At 41.3% G+C, this 20,162-nt stretch overlaps 1 protein-coding gene and 1 pseudogene across 1 annotated transcript in view; both read left to right on the top strand.

Moving 5' to 3' along the window:
- Nucleotides 1-5,040: 5,040 nt before the first annotated feature.
- Nucleotides 5,041-5,158, top strand: LOC134940599 (5S ribosomal RNA; annotated as a pseudogene).
- Nucleotides 5,159-6,679: 1,521 nt separating this feature from the next.
- ANXA10 (annexin A10) overlaps nucleotides 6,680-20,162 on the top strand; it is a 154,594-nt gene continuing 141,111 nt past the window's right edge. Inside the window, exon 1 of the mRNA XM_063946508.1 lies at nucleotides 6,680-6,744. Coding sequence (XP_063802578.1) covers nucleotides 6,727-6,744 — 18 coding nt within the window. The 5' untranslated portion in view covers nucleotides 6,680-6,726. The remainder of the gene's footprint in view (nucleotides 6,745-20,162) is intronic.

The raw sequence follows: 20,162 nt of genomic DNA, 5'->3' as shown, positions 1-20,162 counted from the left end.
TACCCTTCATTATTTCATCTAACATTCATCCATGCTATGTATCTATGAAAGGGTTATCTCTTTTTGCATTATATGCTTTTAATAAATTGATATTATTTATTTATTGATGTGGTCAATCGTATGGCTGGTTGAATAAATAAGTGATTATTAGCGCCATCTGATACATCGTTTTGGAGATATATATATATATATACAGTATATACTCCAATGTACTTACAGTATATACTGCAATGTATTTACTATTATTTTTCTGTGACACTGCTGGTCAGACTGCAGTGTATAATCATACACTTATTGTGACACTGTAGGTGTCTGTAAGTACCTACCCCAACTGTTGGTAATCCATCCCAAGGCGTGCTTTGTTGTTCATAAAGGGGTGCTGTGTCCGACAAAGGGACTGCTGTGATCATCCAGGGGTGCTCTGGCATATGTTGTAAAATAAATAAAAACAAAACATGCAATAAAAAAATTAATTAAAAAAAAAAAAAAAATATATATATATATATATATATATAAATGTGCAGATAAGTGCGGCACTCCAGGAGACTTCAATAAACAGACTTACATACAGCTAGGGTTTAGCAACGTTTCAATGCTGTATGCATTTTCTTCAGGCTTACAAACAACAAAAGGAAACACTCACCTAAATAGTAGTAACACCCGTGTGACTGGCGCCATAGACCCGGAAACGGGATTGCAGCCTGCCCAGTGACGCTGACGTTGTTAGCACCAACATCATAATTGTGCTCCCATCACCAAGGCAACAGATCAACAAAACATCGGCTAAGCATAGTTCAAACTCCCCTCGCTGTAAGGGAACACACATATCTGTGGAATAAATATATGAATGTCTGACCATTAAACATGCATACCAATCTCAAAAATAATCAGTACAAGGATTAACTATCTGTGACATCATACCACCAATTAATAAATACAAATGCAAAACACCTATGTGACATAATTACATAAAACAATGTAATCCTAATTGTTCATTGAGGCCCCGTGGGGCCACAGTGTCCAATCGATGGATCCACTGGGTCTCTAATCTCAGCAATCTAAGCCCTCTATTGCCCCCTCTGAGAGACGGCTGAACCTGATCTATCATCCTATATTTCAAGGGCGTAAGAGGATGTCGGGCACTGGCAAAGTGCCTTGCCACTGGTTGATCACTTTTACCAGAGGCTATGGCAGCTTTGATGGTCGACCTGTGGGCTGTCAAATGTTCCTTAAATGCTCTCTCCGTTTTTCCTATGTATGACAGCCCACAGGGGCATATCAACTGGTAAACCACATATCGCGAACTACACATAAGACAATGTCTAATATGATAAGTTTTACCAGTGTGCGGATGCTGGAACGTACTGCCAGAGATTAAATACTGACAAGTAGTACAAGTACACTTGTAACAACCTTTTCTACCCACAAACAGAGAGGATTGTTGTGCTGGATTGTAGATATCAGATTTCACTAATATATCACGCAGATTTTTTGAACGTTTATAACTGGGCATCAATCTAGTATAATCCAACTTTAAATCTGGATCAGATTGGAGCAAGTGCCAATGTTTCTTAACCGACCCCTGAATAGACTGGCTTACAGAATTAAAGTTGTTCACCCATGGTATAACCATTTGTTGGCTTTTACTTTTTTGTTTCTGTAACAACTGTTGGCGATCTAACGCCATAACCTTACTTTTTGCTTGATGTAATAAAGTTGGACAATATCCTCGGTCTAGGAATTTATGGTACATTTGCTCAATCTGGATAACAGCCAATTTAGGATCAGAAGTTATCCGCTTGGCTCGCAGAAATTGTGAATAAGGTAACCCTTATTTGAGGGGCAATGGATGATTACTTGAAAAATGCAACAGGTTATTTCTATCTGTAGGTTTTGAGTAGAGCGAAGTGGTAATTTTATTGTCAACTATGGATAATTGTACATCCAAAAATGTAATAGTATAAGGTTCAATTGAGTATGTAAGTTTAATGGGATGCTCTTTTGCATTATGATTATCGATAGTGACCATCAATAGTTCTTTAGGACCCTGCCAAATGACCAACAGGTCATCTATATATCTACAAAAAAATAGAATGTGCTGAGATATTTCCATATTGACAAAAAACAGTTCCTCCTCTACCGCAAACATATAAATGTTGGAGTACGATGGGGCCACACTGGACCCCATCGCACATCCCCACCACTGTAGGTAAAATTTACCGTCATAAAGGAAGTAATTTTTCAAAAATGTCATCTCCAATAGTTTAAGACACAGACGAATGTCCAGTCCCTCACAGTCCTGTTGTGCCCTGAGGAAAGCATCAACTGCTGCCAGACCCCTTCATGGGGGATAACCATATACAAACTCTGCACATCAATTGTGCAGAGTAATGTATCGGTCGGCAGCACCGGCAATGCCTCTAACCATCTAAGCAAGGTACTAGTATCCAATAGATACCTCAGCATCCTCTGGATGTATGGCTGAAAAATATCATCCAGAAAGATAGACACAGGTTGAAACAGAGACCCCCTGGCCGATATGATAGGTCAGCCAGGAGGTTTGTTCAACCTCTTGTGTATTTTGGGCGTAGTGTAGAGTAATGGTACTACAGGATGTAGAGGAATAAGAGCATCTTCAACACGTAATGGGAGAAGACCAGTGGAAACTGCAGAACTTAAACATTCAGTGAGTTCTTTTGTATATTGTCCCGTAGGGTCACCTGTCAAGTGGCGGTAAGTATTACTGTCGCTAAGCTGAGTTGATATTTCTTCCTTGTAGTCTTTCAGGTTCTGGATTACAAGGGCACCCCCTTTATCTGCAGGTCTAAAAATAAGATCTTTATTAGCTGCTAATTTAGTAAGAGCTTCTCTTTGACCTTTCGTAAGATTGTCTCTGACTAAGGGAGGATGATTGACCAACGGGTCACAGTCCTGATCAAATAAACGCATAAAGGTACGTATAGAAGCATTTGTAGACTGTGGATCGAATGTATATTTTGGTAACAATTTCTTCAGTTTCTCCGGTATGTTAACCTTTGTTTCCACATTCTCGGGTATGGGTACAGTAGTTTGTTTGGCAAAATATTCCTTAAGTTTGAGAGTCCTATTAAGTTTATGTTTTTCAATTTTCCATTGTAATGACTGGGGTTTAGATAGCGGCACAAAGGATAGTCCCTTGCTAAGGACCTGTTGCGCTATTTCATTGAGCTCATAATCTGAAAGATTAATTACTGGGCTGACTTGCCCTTCGGTGGTTTATTGCCCCTGCCCTTTCCTTTGCCTCCTCCACTGCTGCCCACGTCTGGTGTATGATCACCATCTAGATCGCCTCGTTCTTTGGCCCTTGTAGTCACCCCTAAAGGGCCCCTGGCTTGAGATGACTGAGCATAGGAGTCTGACTCACTAGCCGTAGAGGTGTAGTCATTAAATGATTCCTTAGTGTGTCATTTATCCTGGCGTCGACGAAAGAATGATTTTCTATTCACATTATTACGCTGGTTGACATTCAAGCGGTACACGTTGTTGTCATAATCCTAGTCCACTTTCATTTTTTTGTCAGCTTTGAACTTGATCAAATCTCTTTTATACACTTGCATCTGGTTATTTAATTTCTGATACCAGTTATTGGCTGGATCTGCTTCCAGCGCAACTTTATGAGCAGCCTCAAGTGCCATGATTTTTTCTTTCAGCAAATTCATTTCTTTTGTGCTCTGTTCTATAATTAACAGCATAAGGTCCATGGAGCACCGATTCATGATGCCAACCCATTTTCTACAGAAGGTTGGGTCATGCCTTCCTATTGTCGGTGAGTTGGTAATCCTCAAACCCCTGGGGATTTTCTTAGATCGATAGTACTCTCTTAATGATAAGCAGTGATAGTAAAAGTCTATCTCCCTGCGTTTGTATTTAAGTAAGTTGCGGTAAATGCTTTCCACGAGCAAGTCTTCTTGATCTTACAATGCTGCTTTATATAGAATTTCTTCCGCTTCTGATTTTGAGTACATATGTATCACTCCCAAGGGACTCACTCGAGGCATGTACCCACTGGTGCCCTCCTCATTGGGATTGGCAGCTGTCATATTGGTCTATGAATATATATGTCAGACTCCAATGAAAGTGACTGTTGCTTTAAAGTGCACAGGAAAGTGCAAGTGCAAATTTTAAAAAATTCCAGCCCGTCCGTGGACAACAACTGTGTAACACTATAAGGCCCCTTAAGGAAGGGTACCCACTAGCAGATGAGTGCCTGACGAATATACAAATATAATCGCTGGGGAGCCTTACAAAATAGCTGCGCCGGCTGTCTCTGGCGGAGCTAGATAATAAGAGTCAATATGTGTCGGCTCTCCCATCCGCTGATAATGACGCGCCGAGTGCCCGCATATGAAGATTCAATAAATGTGCAGATGAGTGCGGCACTCCAGGCGACTTCAGTAAACAGACTTACAGACATCTAGGGTTTAGCAACGTTTCAATGCTGTATGCATTTTCTTCAAGCTTACAAACAACAAAAGGAAACACTCACCTAAATAGCAGTAACACCCGTGTGACTGGTGCCATAGATCCGGAAACGGGATTGCAGCCCGCCCAGTGACGCTAATGTTGTTAGCACCAACGTCATAATTGTGCTCCCATCACCAAGGCAACAGATCAACAAAACATCAGCTAAGCAATAGTTCAAACTCCCCTCGCTGTAAGGGAACACACATATCTCTGGAATAAATACATACACGTATTGTGACACTGTAGGTGTCTGTAAGTACCTAACCCAACTGTAGGTAATCCATACCAAGGGGTGCTTTGTTGTTCATAAAGGGGTGCTGTGTCCGACAAGGGACTGCTGTGATCATCCAGGGGTGCTGTGTCATATGTTGTAAAATAAATAAAAAATAAACATGCAATAAAAAAATTAATATATATATATTTATATATGTATGTATGTGTGTGTATATATATATATATATATATATATATATATATATATAGGATAGTATGGCCGTGGGCAGTGGGCGCATTCAGGATAGTATGGCCGTGGGCAGTGGGCACGGCCATACTATCCTGAATGCGCCCGATCTTGTCCGATCTCGAAAGCTAAGCAGGTGAGGCCTGGCCAGTACTTGGATGGGAGACCACCTGGGAATACAAGGTGCTGTGGGCAATTTTTTCAGGAGACTATCACCTTATATTAATTTCTTTGGAATCTAATCTTTAGCATCAGCATTCCAGTCTCCTTAAAAAAGAGAATATCCCAAGTGTCCTGTGATTATTTGGATATCCTTTTGATTCACATATAAGGAATCCTGAACACACGTTTTTGATTTTTTCACCTTCACTCCATCTTGAACCTCATTTGTTAAAAAGGTCAATCAAGATTTTTATGATTAGTTATGTTGTTCGTCATTAAGATTAATATTTTATCCATGAACTAAATAAAGGTTACGTTTTATGTCAAATTCATACTTGACACAAAATGATCTATATTTACAAATGAGTGCTCCCAGAAAAAAGTATTTGTCTTTTTCTCTTCTTTCAACTGTAATGTACAGTATATTTCAAGCGCGGAGTCTGGAACTTGATCCCTTGAGGAGGGGTGGGGCCCCAGGCAGTATGGCAGGCTTGCCAACTTTCAGGCTGCTTCCTTCAGGCGAGCAGCTAGGGCAGCAGAACAGGGGGTGGGACTCTGAAAAAGGGGTGGCCAAGGGGCGTGCAGACGCAATCACATCATTGCAACTAAGTCCCCCACTTTGACAACGAGTGGTGTGGGGGGCTGCGGTGGGCTCTGGGAGGCTTGCCTACCTTTCTGGGGGTGGGGGGGAAGCACCACACAATTTTCAGGAGCCTCCCTGCCAATTCGGGAGAGTTTGCAAGTATGCAGTAGGGCCACTGGGGGTTTCTCTTGTGGGCCAGTCCATCCCTGTAGTCACCCATGAGTCACTGCTACAAAACCTGCTGGGACATCCCTGGACCATGACAACACCTCCTGCTCACTGGGACAGCAGATGTGTCTGTAGTAGCACACTAATAAGAAAGGAGAAGCCACCCATGGGGCTCAGGAGGAGAGCACCCGCCTGCACTTTGACCCCTTACATTCATAACTTAAATTATGTGTGAACTGATACAGTTATCTTTAAATGTATGCAATACATTTCAGTTACTGTTGAATGAGAACCATTTATTGATAAAGCTTACACTCAGTTCAAACATAACAAAGGGGGTGATCCAGTAAGGATCGCAATGCGCTTCCACATACAAATAAAAAAAACAAGACCTGTTGGGGGTATTTGAGGACTGGATTTGAGAACCACTACCCTAGAAATATATAGACACATGTGGACATGTATTGCCCCTGTGCTTTATTCAGAACAAAAAAAAATCTTAATAGTGCCACAGTGACAACATAATGTGTCATAAATTAATTATTAACTGAAGCCTTTTCACCAAGCCTGTGTGCTGATTGGCTGTTTCCATATCTGTTACAGGCAAAGCAAAGATTAAGTTTTATTTGTATTAGAAAATGAATTTGTTACTTGATACATGATTGATGATTTAGCACACATTCACCTGGTACCAAGAAGTGCTATTATTTGTATTAAGCAAACCCATTATCAGATTGGGTGGAGTCGGCACATTCCCATCATATGTTGCAACTACAGTAACTCAGTTTCATTGTGACTCTTTGCTTCTACCTCGTCTAGTAACGTGCTGTACAAGACAACCTGCACGACCATGTTTTCTGGAAACTATGTAAGTTGAATTATTTAATTGATAAAATACATGTTTTAAGTCTGTATAAATCTTTATATTTATTTTTATGTTATTATCTATAGAAAAAAATAAAAATAGAAAGTTCAATATAATAGCTTTGCTTACATGGCTTGTTATGCCAGATACAGATTACTGAGTTTATTATAGAATAAAAGGCACTGTGATATTACAATGAAGGAGAAAGTTGGAAGCAATGAAACATGATTGATATGTATTCTTAACACCAAATACATTTCTGTACAATATTAACTCACCAATCCTTGTCTAGGTACATACATATCAAATTAACATCAGCATATTGTAGACGTTGGGCCTGTTCCTTTTCATATGACCTCTAGAAAGCAAATAATGAGTAGAACAAAAGTCATCTTGTTTCATATGTAATACGTATAAATGTAGCTACAGTGTAGCTTCTGTGTTACACCTAGGGCCTAATTCAAACCTGATCGTAACAGCAAATTTGTTAGCAGTTGGGCAAAGTCATGTGCACTGCGGGGGGGGGGGGGGGGGGGCAGATATAACATGTACAGAGAGAGTAGATTTGGGTGGGGTGTGTTCAAACTGAAATCTAAATTGCAGTGTAAAAATAAAGCAGCCAGTATTTACTCTGCACAGAAACAAAATAACCCACCCAACTCTAACTCTCTCTGCACATGTTATATCTGCCACACCTGCAGTGCACATGGTTTTGCCCATCTGCTAAAAAATTTGCTGCTACAATCAGGTCTGAATTACCCTCCCTTATGCTTAGCTGTAACATAGGGGATTTACAGTATGTAAGAGCAAATGTGATATTTAACTCAGGGACCTCATTTCAATCAATGAGTTCTAGGGAACAAATGAACCTGCAGTACATTCAATATATATGCTATATTTCTACAAAATGTAACAATGATTTAATAACATCTCTCTAATTAGTGATAGATTCATTTTTAACTACTGCTTATGAGGGAGATGCACTAAGTATTGGAGAGTGGTAAAGTGGAGAGAGGTAAAGTATCAGCCAAGCAGCTCCTAACTGCCATGATACAGGCTGTGTTTGAAAAATAACAGGAGCTGATTGGTTGGTAGTTTATTTCTCTCCATTTTAACCTTTTCCAAGGCTTAGTATATCTGCCCCTGCTCTATATATGGAAAACTCATTTAAACATCTGATGATTATCCTTTAAATATTGAAAGTCAATTTAGACTTTGTAAAATGCAGTCAATGAACGTTGATTCTGGGAACAAAGCAAAAAAAAAAAAATGCTAAATAAGCACCTGGACAAACCATGTTGCAATGTAAGGAGTGCAAAAACATTTTTATTGATGTGTGTGTGTGTGTGTGTGTGTGTGTGTGTGTGTGTGTGTGTGTGTGTGTGTATATATATATATATATATATATATATATACATGCAGGTATCCTTAGTAGAAAGGAAAAGAAAGGAAAAACTCCTCTTGTCTTGTACGAAAAATACAGAGCTGTGCTGCTTTATTATGACATTTCAATATACATATATATATATATATATATACTGTAGCACAACTCCCTTCTGTATGGAGCTATGTAGCCCCTGTAGAAAAGAATAGGTAGTACGCTACAGATTTAGATAAATGGGTGTATTAAATATATCAAGTTAGAAAGCCATTGGCTGATGTTTTAAAGCCACTAGGGAAATTTTCATCAGGGCATGCAGACATTGATGAAAAGGTCCCTAGTGGGCTTGAAACATCGGCCTATGGCTTTGTAACTTTGTATATTTAATACACCCATTTACCTAAATCCGTGGAGTGCCACCTATTAATTTCTACATGGCTATTTAGCTCCATACAGAAGAGAGTTGTTCCACACTTTTTAAAGAGCAAGACACCCTCAATTCAGGGCCATCTTAACAGTATTGTAGGACTTCCAAGAAGTTCCAGAGGCAACAGTCAGGAGGGGTAATGCTCCCCAGCCCAGCTTGCCCTGCTTGAAGGCCCCAAAAATTGTGGGATTGTGGGTCCCTTGGCATCTGTCTACTGGGCCCATATGTTAAGATGGCTCTGTACGGTTTTGACTTTTTCATCTACAGTGCCAAACCACAAAAGTGTTTCTGTCTGTCTATATATATATATATATATATATATATATATATATGTATATATATATATATATCACCAAAAGCTGTGCTGCAATTTTACAATTTCATATATTCCATATTAAAAAAATATACTTAGCAAAGGCAACAGGATAACCATGTTTAAGGTCTATTGGGATTTCATACTGTATTAGAAACTATTCTCTATGTTGTGGGCTTTTTGTATTCTTAGTCAGGGACAGTGATCGTGCCTGAATTTTGTAATTAAAAGCTTTAATGTAAAACGGTTTACTTAATTTCAGGCTTCTATGCACACAAGTTGTATGTAGGCTTCGCAATCCTCTGTTGGAGGAACCAGGAGACTATAATGTAAAGAAATGTGTTTAAATCATTACTTTGACCAAAAGGTAACAACACTTACGTAGGAAATACTTTCTGTTACAAGTAAAATTAGCATTGTCAGCCATGTGCAGTGTAAACCAAAATAACTTAGAAAAGGGAGTGGTCACTGACAGAACTTGATTCTGTCATATGCTGCATGTGACTACAAATTACATACTGTATATACGTGATGCGGCCATGTTTTACATACGCCAGATTCCTGACACCACTTGGAATCTTGGCAGCGGAACTCTGACCGCCGATATTCTGCAGGTAAGCATCAGGGTGAAGGTTTGGGTTATGGGGTTAGAACCCGGGGGGGTAGAGTTAGGCACTAGAGTAAGGGTTAGCCCTAGCTGCTACCCCCGCTATCGTAGGGTTAGGGTAAGGGGTAGGGGAGAGGTACATTAATGATTCTGTCCCCTGTCTGCATTCTGGATGTTGAGATGCCGGTGTCGGTTATGTGATTGTCAGCATCTCGACTGACCGGGATCGGGTATTACGCCTCTGTATACATTTAAGAGAACATTTGCTGTATCACAGCAGTGCTGAAAGTAGGGTGGTACGGGGTGGTATGGAGTACCATTAAGAAATATGGTGGTGGTATGCAGGGCACAGGGTCTCTGTCTACAATGAGCATGCAACCCCTGGCAATGAGCAAGTAACCCCTGACAATGAGCAGGTAAAACCTGGCAAAAAGCTAGTAAAACCTGGCAATGAACAAGAAACACCTGGCAATGAGCATGTAGGGTGGTAAGTCCTACTATAGGCATTATGTGTGTAAGCAGCACTGCAGGGGGCATTATGTGTGTAAGCAACACTAGTGGGGCATTATGCGTGTAAGTAGCATAGCAGGGGGCATTGTTTGTGAGCATTGCATGTGTAAGCGGCACTATAGGAGTGCATTATGCATATAAGCAAGACTGCAGGGAGCATTATGTATGTAAACAGCACTACAGGGGGCATTATGTATATAAGCAACACTAAAATGCCATGGGGGGGTGCAAAATGTATAATTACGCCATGATATATATAGTGTTACCAAGAAGTGTCAGGAACACTGGTGCCCCTAGGAGACGATATCATGAAACCCTTGGCAGCTAGTAAATAGAAGCCTTACTGTGGGGCATAATTTGTAAGGTGCATTTTTGTGTGTGGGACATAAAATGGTGTCAGTGGCATAACTGTGTGTGGCATAATATGTAATAGGCATTACAGTGTGTGGCATAATGTGTAATAAGCATCACAGTGTGTGGCATAATGTGTAATAAGCATTGCGGTGTGTGGCATAATGTGTTATGGGCATTATGGTGTTTGGCATAATGTGTAAGGGGCATTACGGTGTGTGGCATAATGTGGCCATGCCCCTATTTTCATGTAGCCACTCCCCTAGTTTTGTGTGGCCATGCCCCCTCATAACACGTGACCATGACCATATTGACTATCAGTACTACTAAGAAAAAATTCTACTTGCACCACTGAATACGATCTAGCTGCTCTACACCTATTGATATCTGCACTTGCTTGCACCTTGAAAAAAAGTACAACTACTAATGTGCTTTTTTGATAATTTTTTGATCCTATTCGTTTATGTGAGTAGGCTACTACTCTGAGGACAAAACTTGTTTTCTCAAACACCCTTAACTTAAGTTTGTCATACTGGAGATGAGATACTGGATAGTTGCTTTTTCTCTTCTAAAATATTAGCTCTTGCTAGGGGATGCAGTAAACCTACTGGCTGTCAGGATCTCAGCAGTCAGGACACCGACGCGGGAATCCGATCAACCGGCGAAATGCTGCCAGTCAGAATCCCAAACAAAGCCCCATATTCCCACTTGGGTGGTTGTCCACGCCACCACCTGAGGGGGAATATAATAGCGTGGCAAGCATGGCAAGTGCAGTGAGCGCTCGCCGCCGGGATGCCAGCTGTTGAGATCCCAACTGCCTGTATTACATACAGGACCCCTTGCTAGCATGGCTGTATATCCCTCTTTGTCACTAGAAATGTGTCCACATGCACCCAGGGCTGCCAAGAACACCCACACATACACAGGGCAGTAGAGAGCCTAGCTGGGCCCAAGTACTTTTCAGGAGGCATGGCCCTGCACACTTAGAAAAAATAATACTTTAAGCGCCTCCCTGGCCACACTGCAGCAAAGCACACAGCAGCATGTGCTAGGCTGAGGAGAAGAGCTGATGCTGCCAGGTAAGGGGGCGGGGACTTGGGTCCCGGCTTGGCTCCTCTATCAACCATGGGCCCGGGTAAATAGTACCCGGGCCCAAGAGGGGGTCTCTTGGCACCACTGCACACACATAGCAACATATGTACACAAAGCCACACATAAATTGGCACAAACACACAGCCACACACATAAATAGCACACACACACATAGCCACATATACACACAGCCACATATGCACAGACAGTCACATATACACACACACACAGTCACACATACACACATAGGGGGTCATTACGAGTTGATCGCTCGCTGACGTTTTTTGCAGCGCAGCGAACATGTTACTACTGCGCATGCGTATGCACCGCAATGCGCAGGCGTGTCGTACGGGTACAAAGCGAATCGTTGCTGGGCGATGGGTTTTATGTTTTATGAAGAATCCATTCACACAGCCGGTCGCAAGGAGATTGACAGGAAGAGGGCGTTTGTGGGTGGCAACTGACCGTTTTCAGGGAGTGTTTGGAAAAACGCAGGCGTGTCCAAGCGTTTGCAGGGCGGGTGTCTGACGTCAATTCCGGGACCAAAAAGACTGAAGTGATCACAAGGGCTGAGTAAGTCTAGAGCTACTTAGAAACCGCATAAAACTTTTTTGTCCCGCTCGGCTGCACACGTGTTTGCACACTTACAAAGCGAAAATACACTCCCCCGTGGGCAGAGACTATGCGTTTGCACGGCTGCTAAAAGTAGCTGGCGAGCGATCAACTCAGAATGACCCCCATAGCCACATATGCAAACACACAGCCACATATGTACACACACAGTCACATATACACAGAGAGCCACACATAAATAGCAACACACACAGCCACACATACAGACACACATATGCACAGACAGCCACATACACACACACACACACACACACACACACACACACACGGGCAATTTTCTCACAGGACTACCAGGGAAGATCCCTGGTGGGCCGATGTACAGTACATGCAGGGCTTGTTTTGTCTGTTGACATGTGAGGGGTGGTTCTGCCTCCATGGTTACACGATATACATATTTTGCTGCCCATGTGAGGCCACTTCTACAATTTTTTCCAGGGCCACTTTCATTTCCCAATCTGCCCCTGACCAACTTTGAAAGAAAGTGCAATGGAATATGCTAGTGCTATATAAATGTTAATACACAAATGAATATATAGATGTTACAGCCAAGAACTATAAAACCTTTGGTGTCACTGGGCCTTTAAAAACAGCAGTGGAAGTTTGAAACAACTTGTAATAGCAAACATACGTTTATTTTTTTTCCCTGTGGGGGCCAATTTGTTTTATTGATTTCTGTGGGGGCCAATGTGTGTGTCTTTTCCTATGGGTGCCAATGTGTTTTATTTTTTTCTTGTGCAATGTTTTTCATCTGCACTTGCATCTGAGTTGCACCGTGCATGCATGCATGCATGCATGCATGCACCGCAATGGTGTTCGTACAGAGTTGCAGTACAGAGTGGGACACACACACACACACCAAGAAGTGTATTAGAAATGTGCTGGGTATTCCTGTGTGGTTACAGGGAGTTGCTAATCAGATGCAGATATAACATAGTATGTGTGTGTTGCTGAAAGTGGTTACGTATAGAGACATATAATTGCTCACATTGGAGGCCATACTCAGACAGCCCAACTCTGAATCAGACCCTAAGAGGAGAAATCTCGCCCCTCAACAGACTCCACCTCCACAATAGATTCCAACCCCATTAGAGCTGCTTCAATAATCTTCACAGGCCAGTTTTCCATCCCAATTTGCCCCTACACATAGGGGTATATTATATACCTGTCGGAAACTGCCGTCTTGTCGGAAAGACGGCAGTTCCGACAGGTTTAGGTCGGAAGGGGTTCCGATCTATTCAATGCTGCCCATTTTTTCCGACAAGTCAGGAATTCCAGACTTGTCGGAAACCTCGTGGATTGTCGGGTTAGCTGCGGATCCACGTGTTCCACAGCCCAACCCGACAGGTTTTGGCCACGGTTCCGACAATGTCAATCTGACTTTTTTTTAAAGTCGGATTGCCATTGTCGGAATCAGGGAGATGAGACGGGGGAGCGGGACACGGCGAGCATGTGACAGAGACCACCACGGAGAGGAGCAGGGACGGAGACCACCATGGAGAGGAGCGGGGACGGGTGTGTAGTGGCAGCACCATGGCAGTGGCAGCAGCAGCACGGATGGCCACCGGTGCTCAGCATAGAGGACCCAGCCACTGAACGTGACTGCACAGGGGTCTGAGCGTCATCTACCTCCCCAGCCTCCCCAGGTACTCCCCAGAGTTGTCGGGAGTGGCCAAATCCGGATTTGGCTGCTCATTGAATACTGACCTGTCGGATCCTTTCCATCGGAAAAGACCTGACAGGTATTGAATACACCCCATAGCCACATATGTTATACACAGACAGCCTCTTATGCACACACAGTCCAGGGACGTGCAGTGAGGTAAATGACTCAGGAGGCACTGGCTAGTACCAGGTTACCAGAGCCAGATTTATAAACAATATATGAGCCAAAGGGTTCATGTGGGCATTGTACACAGGTGCAGCAGTATATACTACTGGAAATTTGGTGATTTTTAATCAGGGATGTGCAGAAAAGATATATATATATATACACATAATAGAAATAAGAGTGCACTCACCAGGCTTCATATTCCATGTATGGAAAATCCATTTTATTCTTTATATATATTGATATACAGAATAAAATTTATTTTTAGTACATGGAATAAGAAGCCTGGTGAGTGCACTGTTTTTTCTATTTTATACTGGCTTCAGCGATGGACAAGGCCTGAGGGGCACCACAGCGATTGGATTATGGAGTGAGTGCTACTTTATCTATCTATCTATCTATCTATCTATCTATCTAATGAATACAGTATATAGGCTTACCATACCACCCCTTTAAATAAAAGTGAAGTGCAGACTTGAAGTGAGCCAGCCATATATATATTTATTTATTTATAAACTGTATATAGGGTATTATTCATACCTGATCGCTGATGTGCGTTTTTGCACAGCGGGAGATCAGGTACTAACAATGGGAAAAAAGAAGGATTCTTGCGCACTTTTCTAAGATACCTTAGAACATGGATTTATAAAAGTCAAAAACTTGAGTTCTTAAAGTTCAGTCAATTGGTAAATATACAGTCCCAATGGGCAAAACCTGTTAGATGTATCCAACCAGGCGAGTGATGATAGAAATCACTTATTTCACAATATTTTTCTGGTTCCTGTTCCACCTTTAATATTAATGACCTCTTTTAGATGAATTCATGCAAAACATAAAAGGTGGACAGACCACAGTGCATACCATCAACTTTTATTGTTAAAAAGATATTAAAATGCAAAAAACATGCATACCAAACGTAACCTTCTAGGGAAGGTACATAACAAAGTGTATAGGGGTTTTTGATATAAAGCTCCCCCTACTAAGCTGTACCTCCTTCAGGTCTCAGGCAGCACTGACAATCCAACACCAACTAACAATGGGCATCACCGGTCAGTGACGGGATGGTGCAAAAAATCCGATTGCACAGGCGTTCGCAAGGTGATTGACAGGAGGAGGCCATTTGTGGGTGGTAACTGAGCGATTATTGGGAGTGTCCAGATAAATGCCCAAGCATTTTCAGGGAGGGTGTATGACATCAGCTCCGGCCCCGATCAGCCTCTTTTCATCGCACTGTAGGAGTAAGTCCTGGGCTGTGCAGAGACTTCACACAGTGGATTTTTGCAGCTAGGCATACACATGGGTACCTGGGTTCCTCTAGTTTCTGCCAGTTCTGAGCTGATAGCACTGTTGCACATCTTCCAATTTCAAAGGGAAGTAAGCATGATGTGTCTTTCATCTGATGCATTAAGTTTTCTTGGCTGATCACTGCATCTACGGTCTTCAACATTGCCCATTTCTTTGTGCTTTTATGCTGAGAAATACAGGCAGGTACTTATCCATCATGCAGTACCATCAGGGAGGCGTCTGATTGGCTCCAAATTTACTCTGCAGCAGGACAATGACTCAAACTTATAGCTATTGTCATTAAGAACTGTCTTCAGCATAAAATAGAACAAGGAGTCCTGGAAGTGATGATGTAGCCCCCACAGAGCCCTATTCTCAACATCATTGAGTCTGTCTGGGACTACATGAAGAGACAGAAAGATTTAATCAAGCCTACATCCACAGAAGATCTGTGGTTACTTCTACAAGATGTCTGGAATAACTTCTCTGCTGAATTCCTTCAAAACTGTGTGCAAGTGTACCTAGAAGAATGTATGCTGTTTTGAAGCATAGGGTGGTCACACAAACTATTAATTTAAATTTCGATTTTGTAATCTGTTCATTCATTTTGCATTTTCTTAATTGATACAACACTTCTATTTTTGAAAACATTCTTACAGAGCATTTTTCCCACACCTGCCTACAACATTTGCCCAGTAATATATATATATATATATATATATATATATATATAAATACACAACAGTCCTCACCATGAGGCTCCAGCCGGGGCTATGGTTAGGAAGAACCAGCACTCCATGCAGCAAATTGAGGTAGCTTTTAATGTCCTTATTCTTTAGACAAGTCACATATGAGCAAACATGAAATATGTACAACTACTTATCAGCCTTGAAGCTCGACATAACCTGGGGAATGCAATCCTGACCAGAATAAGGACATTAAAAGCTACCTCAATTTGCTGCATGGAGTGCTGGTTCTTTCTAACCATAGCCCCGGCTGGAGCCTCATGGTGAGGACTGTTGTGTATTCAATTGTGCTAACCGAGCACCCACGGACTAATAAAAGATACTTGGTGTTTGTGCGGTTCATTCACAAATATATATATATATATATATATATATATATATATATATATATATATATGGTGAGCTAACAGCGCCAAAAATGCAGTAGACAGTAATTTTTCACAGTACATCGATTACGAGTATACCCCAGTAGAATACCTAGTCCCTATATGCCACTCCCCTTTCTTTATGGGGCGTCTGCTAGATCTTAAGTAAAACCTGCACTTGTACGTGTGCAGGATGGGTAAAAATTGGAAAAAGCAAATAAGATCAGAGCGACCATAGGTGGTCAAATACTTTAAGAGACTAAGAAAATTTCTTATAAAACAATGCAGGGTTTATTTACAACGAACGTTTGAGACAATTGAACATAAAAAATATAAACATAGAAAAAGAGGGCAACATGCATAAAATGCTGTTTTTAAAAAAAAAAAACGGTTGCGAATTTTTAAAAAAAAACTTTCCATAAGACATATAAAAGACAGCAATAAAAAATAGTGCTAAAAATACATGTATTAGAAAATGAGAAGCTCTAGAGACAATTATATGTCTAAAGTTATGTATAGAGATATAAATAGATAAAAAGTTCTGTATAAAGAAAAAGCAGCTTAATTGAGGATTACAATAGTAGCAGGAATCAACCAACGCGTTTCGTCTGGTCTGACTTCCTTTAAAAAACAGCATTTTATGCATGTTGCCCTCTTTTTCTATGTTTATATTTTTTATGTTCAATTGTCTCAAACGTTCGTTGTAAATAAACCCTGCATTGTTTTATAAGAAATTTTCTTAGTCTCTTAAAGTATTTTTCCACCTATGGTCGCTCTGATCTTATTTGCTTTTTCCATATATATATAAAGAGAGGGTTAATACAGTAGCTGATGTGCCTGGTTTCAACCAGACAAAGGTTTGCAGGGCAGAACATTTTATCCCTTTTCACCCACTTTGGAGTCAAATTCAGAAAAATACCTGCTTCATGACCCAGCAGGTCACATGTTCCAGGTCACCCTGCAGCAGCAGGTGCACAGGAAGAGTTCACCAACAGTCACATTTTCCAGACCACAAAGGTGATGCATTGTACATGGCAGGCGCGCAGTTGCCACATAACTCTGAAACAAAGCAACCTATTAGAATGACAATATATTACTGCAAATTTACAGGCCAAGACCTTTAATTTAGTATATGATGCACCCTGCTCAAGCAACAGCATCATAGAAATATGTCACTCATTAAAGTCATCCTTCTGCTGTTCATGTATAGATATATAGACAGTATTAATTATATAAAGACAGTATTAATTATGTCCTCATTTTTTTGTTTCAACATAAACAAACCTCCCAGTGTAACCGCACTGGGTGTGTAGTACACTAATGGGGCTTGTTTGTGGCAGAAAAGTGACAAAACACCCCAAAAAAACTAAAAATTGTGGTTCTCAAACTGTGTGCCGTGGCTCTCTGGGGTGCCTCAGGACAATTGCAGGGTGCCTAGGATTGGTGGTCCAGGACCAATTCAAATTATTTATGGTCAATGTAATAGGCAAAACCAGTGCTGGTGGCTGCCAGTCATAACATATGTGGACAAACAGAAGCAAATCTTGTCCCTCACCACACAACTGACCCTAAGTATGTTATATCAACACAATTTACTTAATTTAATATTTTTTTCTGAATTTCTCACTAAGAAACTTTTGGCCTCGGGAGTGCCGTGAAAAAAATTCTGATACCCTAGGGAGCCGTGATTCAAAAAAATTTGAGAACCACTGGTCTCCTTTTTTGTGTCGACCATTTTCTTGTTGACCTTTTGACCCTGTTGACCTTTTGATCCTGTTGACCTAATGCATATCTACCCTATTGACTGTAGACCTTTTTAGTGTAGATCTAATAATCCACAGCCGTTATTTTACATACTGTATGATTGATTGAATGTATGTGTATTTGTATAGCTGAAATAAAATAATATAGAGTTTACTTGGCGGCAGGCAAGACCCAAAATAATTTCACACAGTATCTAGAGCATCACAAAATTGTACATTGAGGTATAAAATATGGTCCTCTTGTCATTTTAGTTTAAGAGGCTAAAAAAAAGAATTTTACTTTCCATATCCAAGTGAAAGCACAGTACAACAAATATGCAATTAATGTCTTATTTAAAAAATAAATCCAAAACAGACAAACTTTTGTAATCACTCACACATAGGAAGTCTGATATGCTTGCTGTATATTCCACTATAGAAATATACAGAACAAGGTGGTTTCCAAGTCAGATCAGCATTTAGGTAGAGTACAGTGATGCAAACATTGTACTCCGAAGAGTGCACAAATAATTTTCTTCTTCTTCTTTTCTTCTTCTTCTCTTCTTCTTCTTCTTTGTTCCACAGTGCCTAACAAATTATATAAACAAATGAGCGAAACAAGAAAACAGTGACTTAAGGTGTGTACACACAGTGCGATATGCACTTGACTTTCCTTATGATTTTAACTATATAGTCAAAATCGTAAGGAAAGTTAATGCATATTGTACACAGCTTGCGATGCTGATGCGCGGTCCCGCGCAATCGGCATTGCAAGAAAAAATAGACTGCGCATGAAGCCCAACATTGACTATATCAGCGGGGCCAGGCTCCGGCCCCGTTGAATAGTCAGTGTTGGGCAAACAGCGCATTGCGTCGTGTGTACACGACTTTACAGTGTAAAACGATTGCATAGTTTAAAACATTGTTGCATCAGAAATCATAACACTCAAGTAAGCACCAAGGGTGAGGAGCAATGGTGGCTCCAGAGGTGGGGCTGCAGTGCAGTCAAAAATTTAAATGGGGAGCCACACCAACTGCCACCCCAAACACTGGCAAACATCAAAGGCTGGGACTCAGTGGCAGTTGGTGTGGTTCACCTATTTGAATTATTTTGAACTGCTCTGGAGCCACCACTGGTTAGAAGCCATTGTAGGGAAAGGGGAGAAAATGATAAAGTAATGGAAGACAAAAAACATGAGATAAGAGTGCTCTGCTTGTGAGAGCTGAAATTCTAAAGGCAAGGGGCAGACAGACAAGGGTGACACAGATGGAGTTAGGATGGAATATGGCTGGGTTTGATGAAGAAGTGGGTCTTGAGAGCCTGTTTTAAGTTTTGTAGAGAGGTGGACAGCCTGATTGGTAGAGGGTGGGAATTCCAGAGGTAGGGAGAAGCATTGACAAAATTTTGGAGGCAGGAGTGGGAAGAAGTAATCAGTTGGCAGGAGAGGCGGCATTCATTTGTGGAACAAAGAGGGTGGGCAGGAGTGTGAAGGGAGATGAGGTCAGAAATGTAAATGGGATGGGAGTGGGTGAGGGCTTTGTAAGTGAGCATGAGAAGCTTGAATTGAATTCTGAAGGGGAAGGGAAGCCAATGTAGGGCTTGTAGGAGAGGGGAGGAACACATTGTATGAAGAAAAAAAGCGAGACAGCAGCACTGAGTAGCAGTGGAGAGAGGCGGTAGTCAGGGAGGCAAGATAGGAGGAAATTACAATAATCCAACTGGAGATGAACAGTAAAAGGATGAGGTTCTTAGTAGCATCCAGGGTGATAAAGAGTCTGATCCTTGGAATATTTTTGAGATGGAAATGGCAGAACTGAGAAAGATACTGAATGTGTGGTTTGAAAAAGAGGGAGGAGTTAAGGATAACTCCAAGGCAGCACACTTGGGAGCTAGAGGAGATGGTTGTGCCATCAATAAATAATGAAATTGTGGGAAGTGAGGTTATGTGGGAGAATGGGAAGATGATCAGCTCAGTCTTAGACATGTTAAGTTTAAGAAAGCACCTGGACATGGAAGAGCTAACATAGAGGGGGTTATTCAGAGCTGTTAGCATACCAAAGAAGTTAGCAATTGGGCAAAATCATGTTGCACTGCAGGTGAGGCAGATGTTACATGTACAGAGAAAGTTAGATTTGGGTAGG

This window comes from Pseudophryne corroboree, chromosome 1 (genome assembly GCF_028390025.1).
Source record: "Pseudophryne corroboree isolate aPseCor3 chromosome 1, aPseCor3.hap2, whole genome shotgun sequence".
NCBI lineage: Eukaryota > Metazoa > Chordata > Amphibia > Anura > Myobatrachidae > Pseudophryne > Pseudophryne corroboree.
This window is presented reverse-complemented; position numbering and strand designations above follow the sequence as displayed.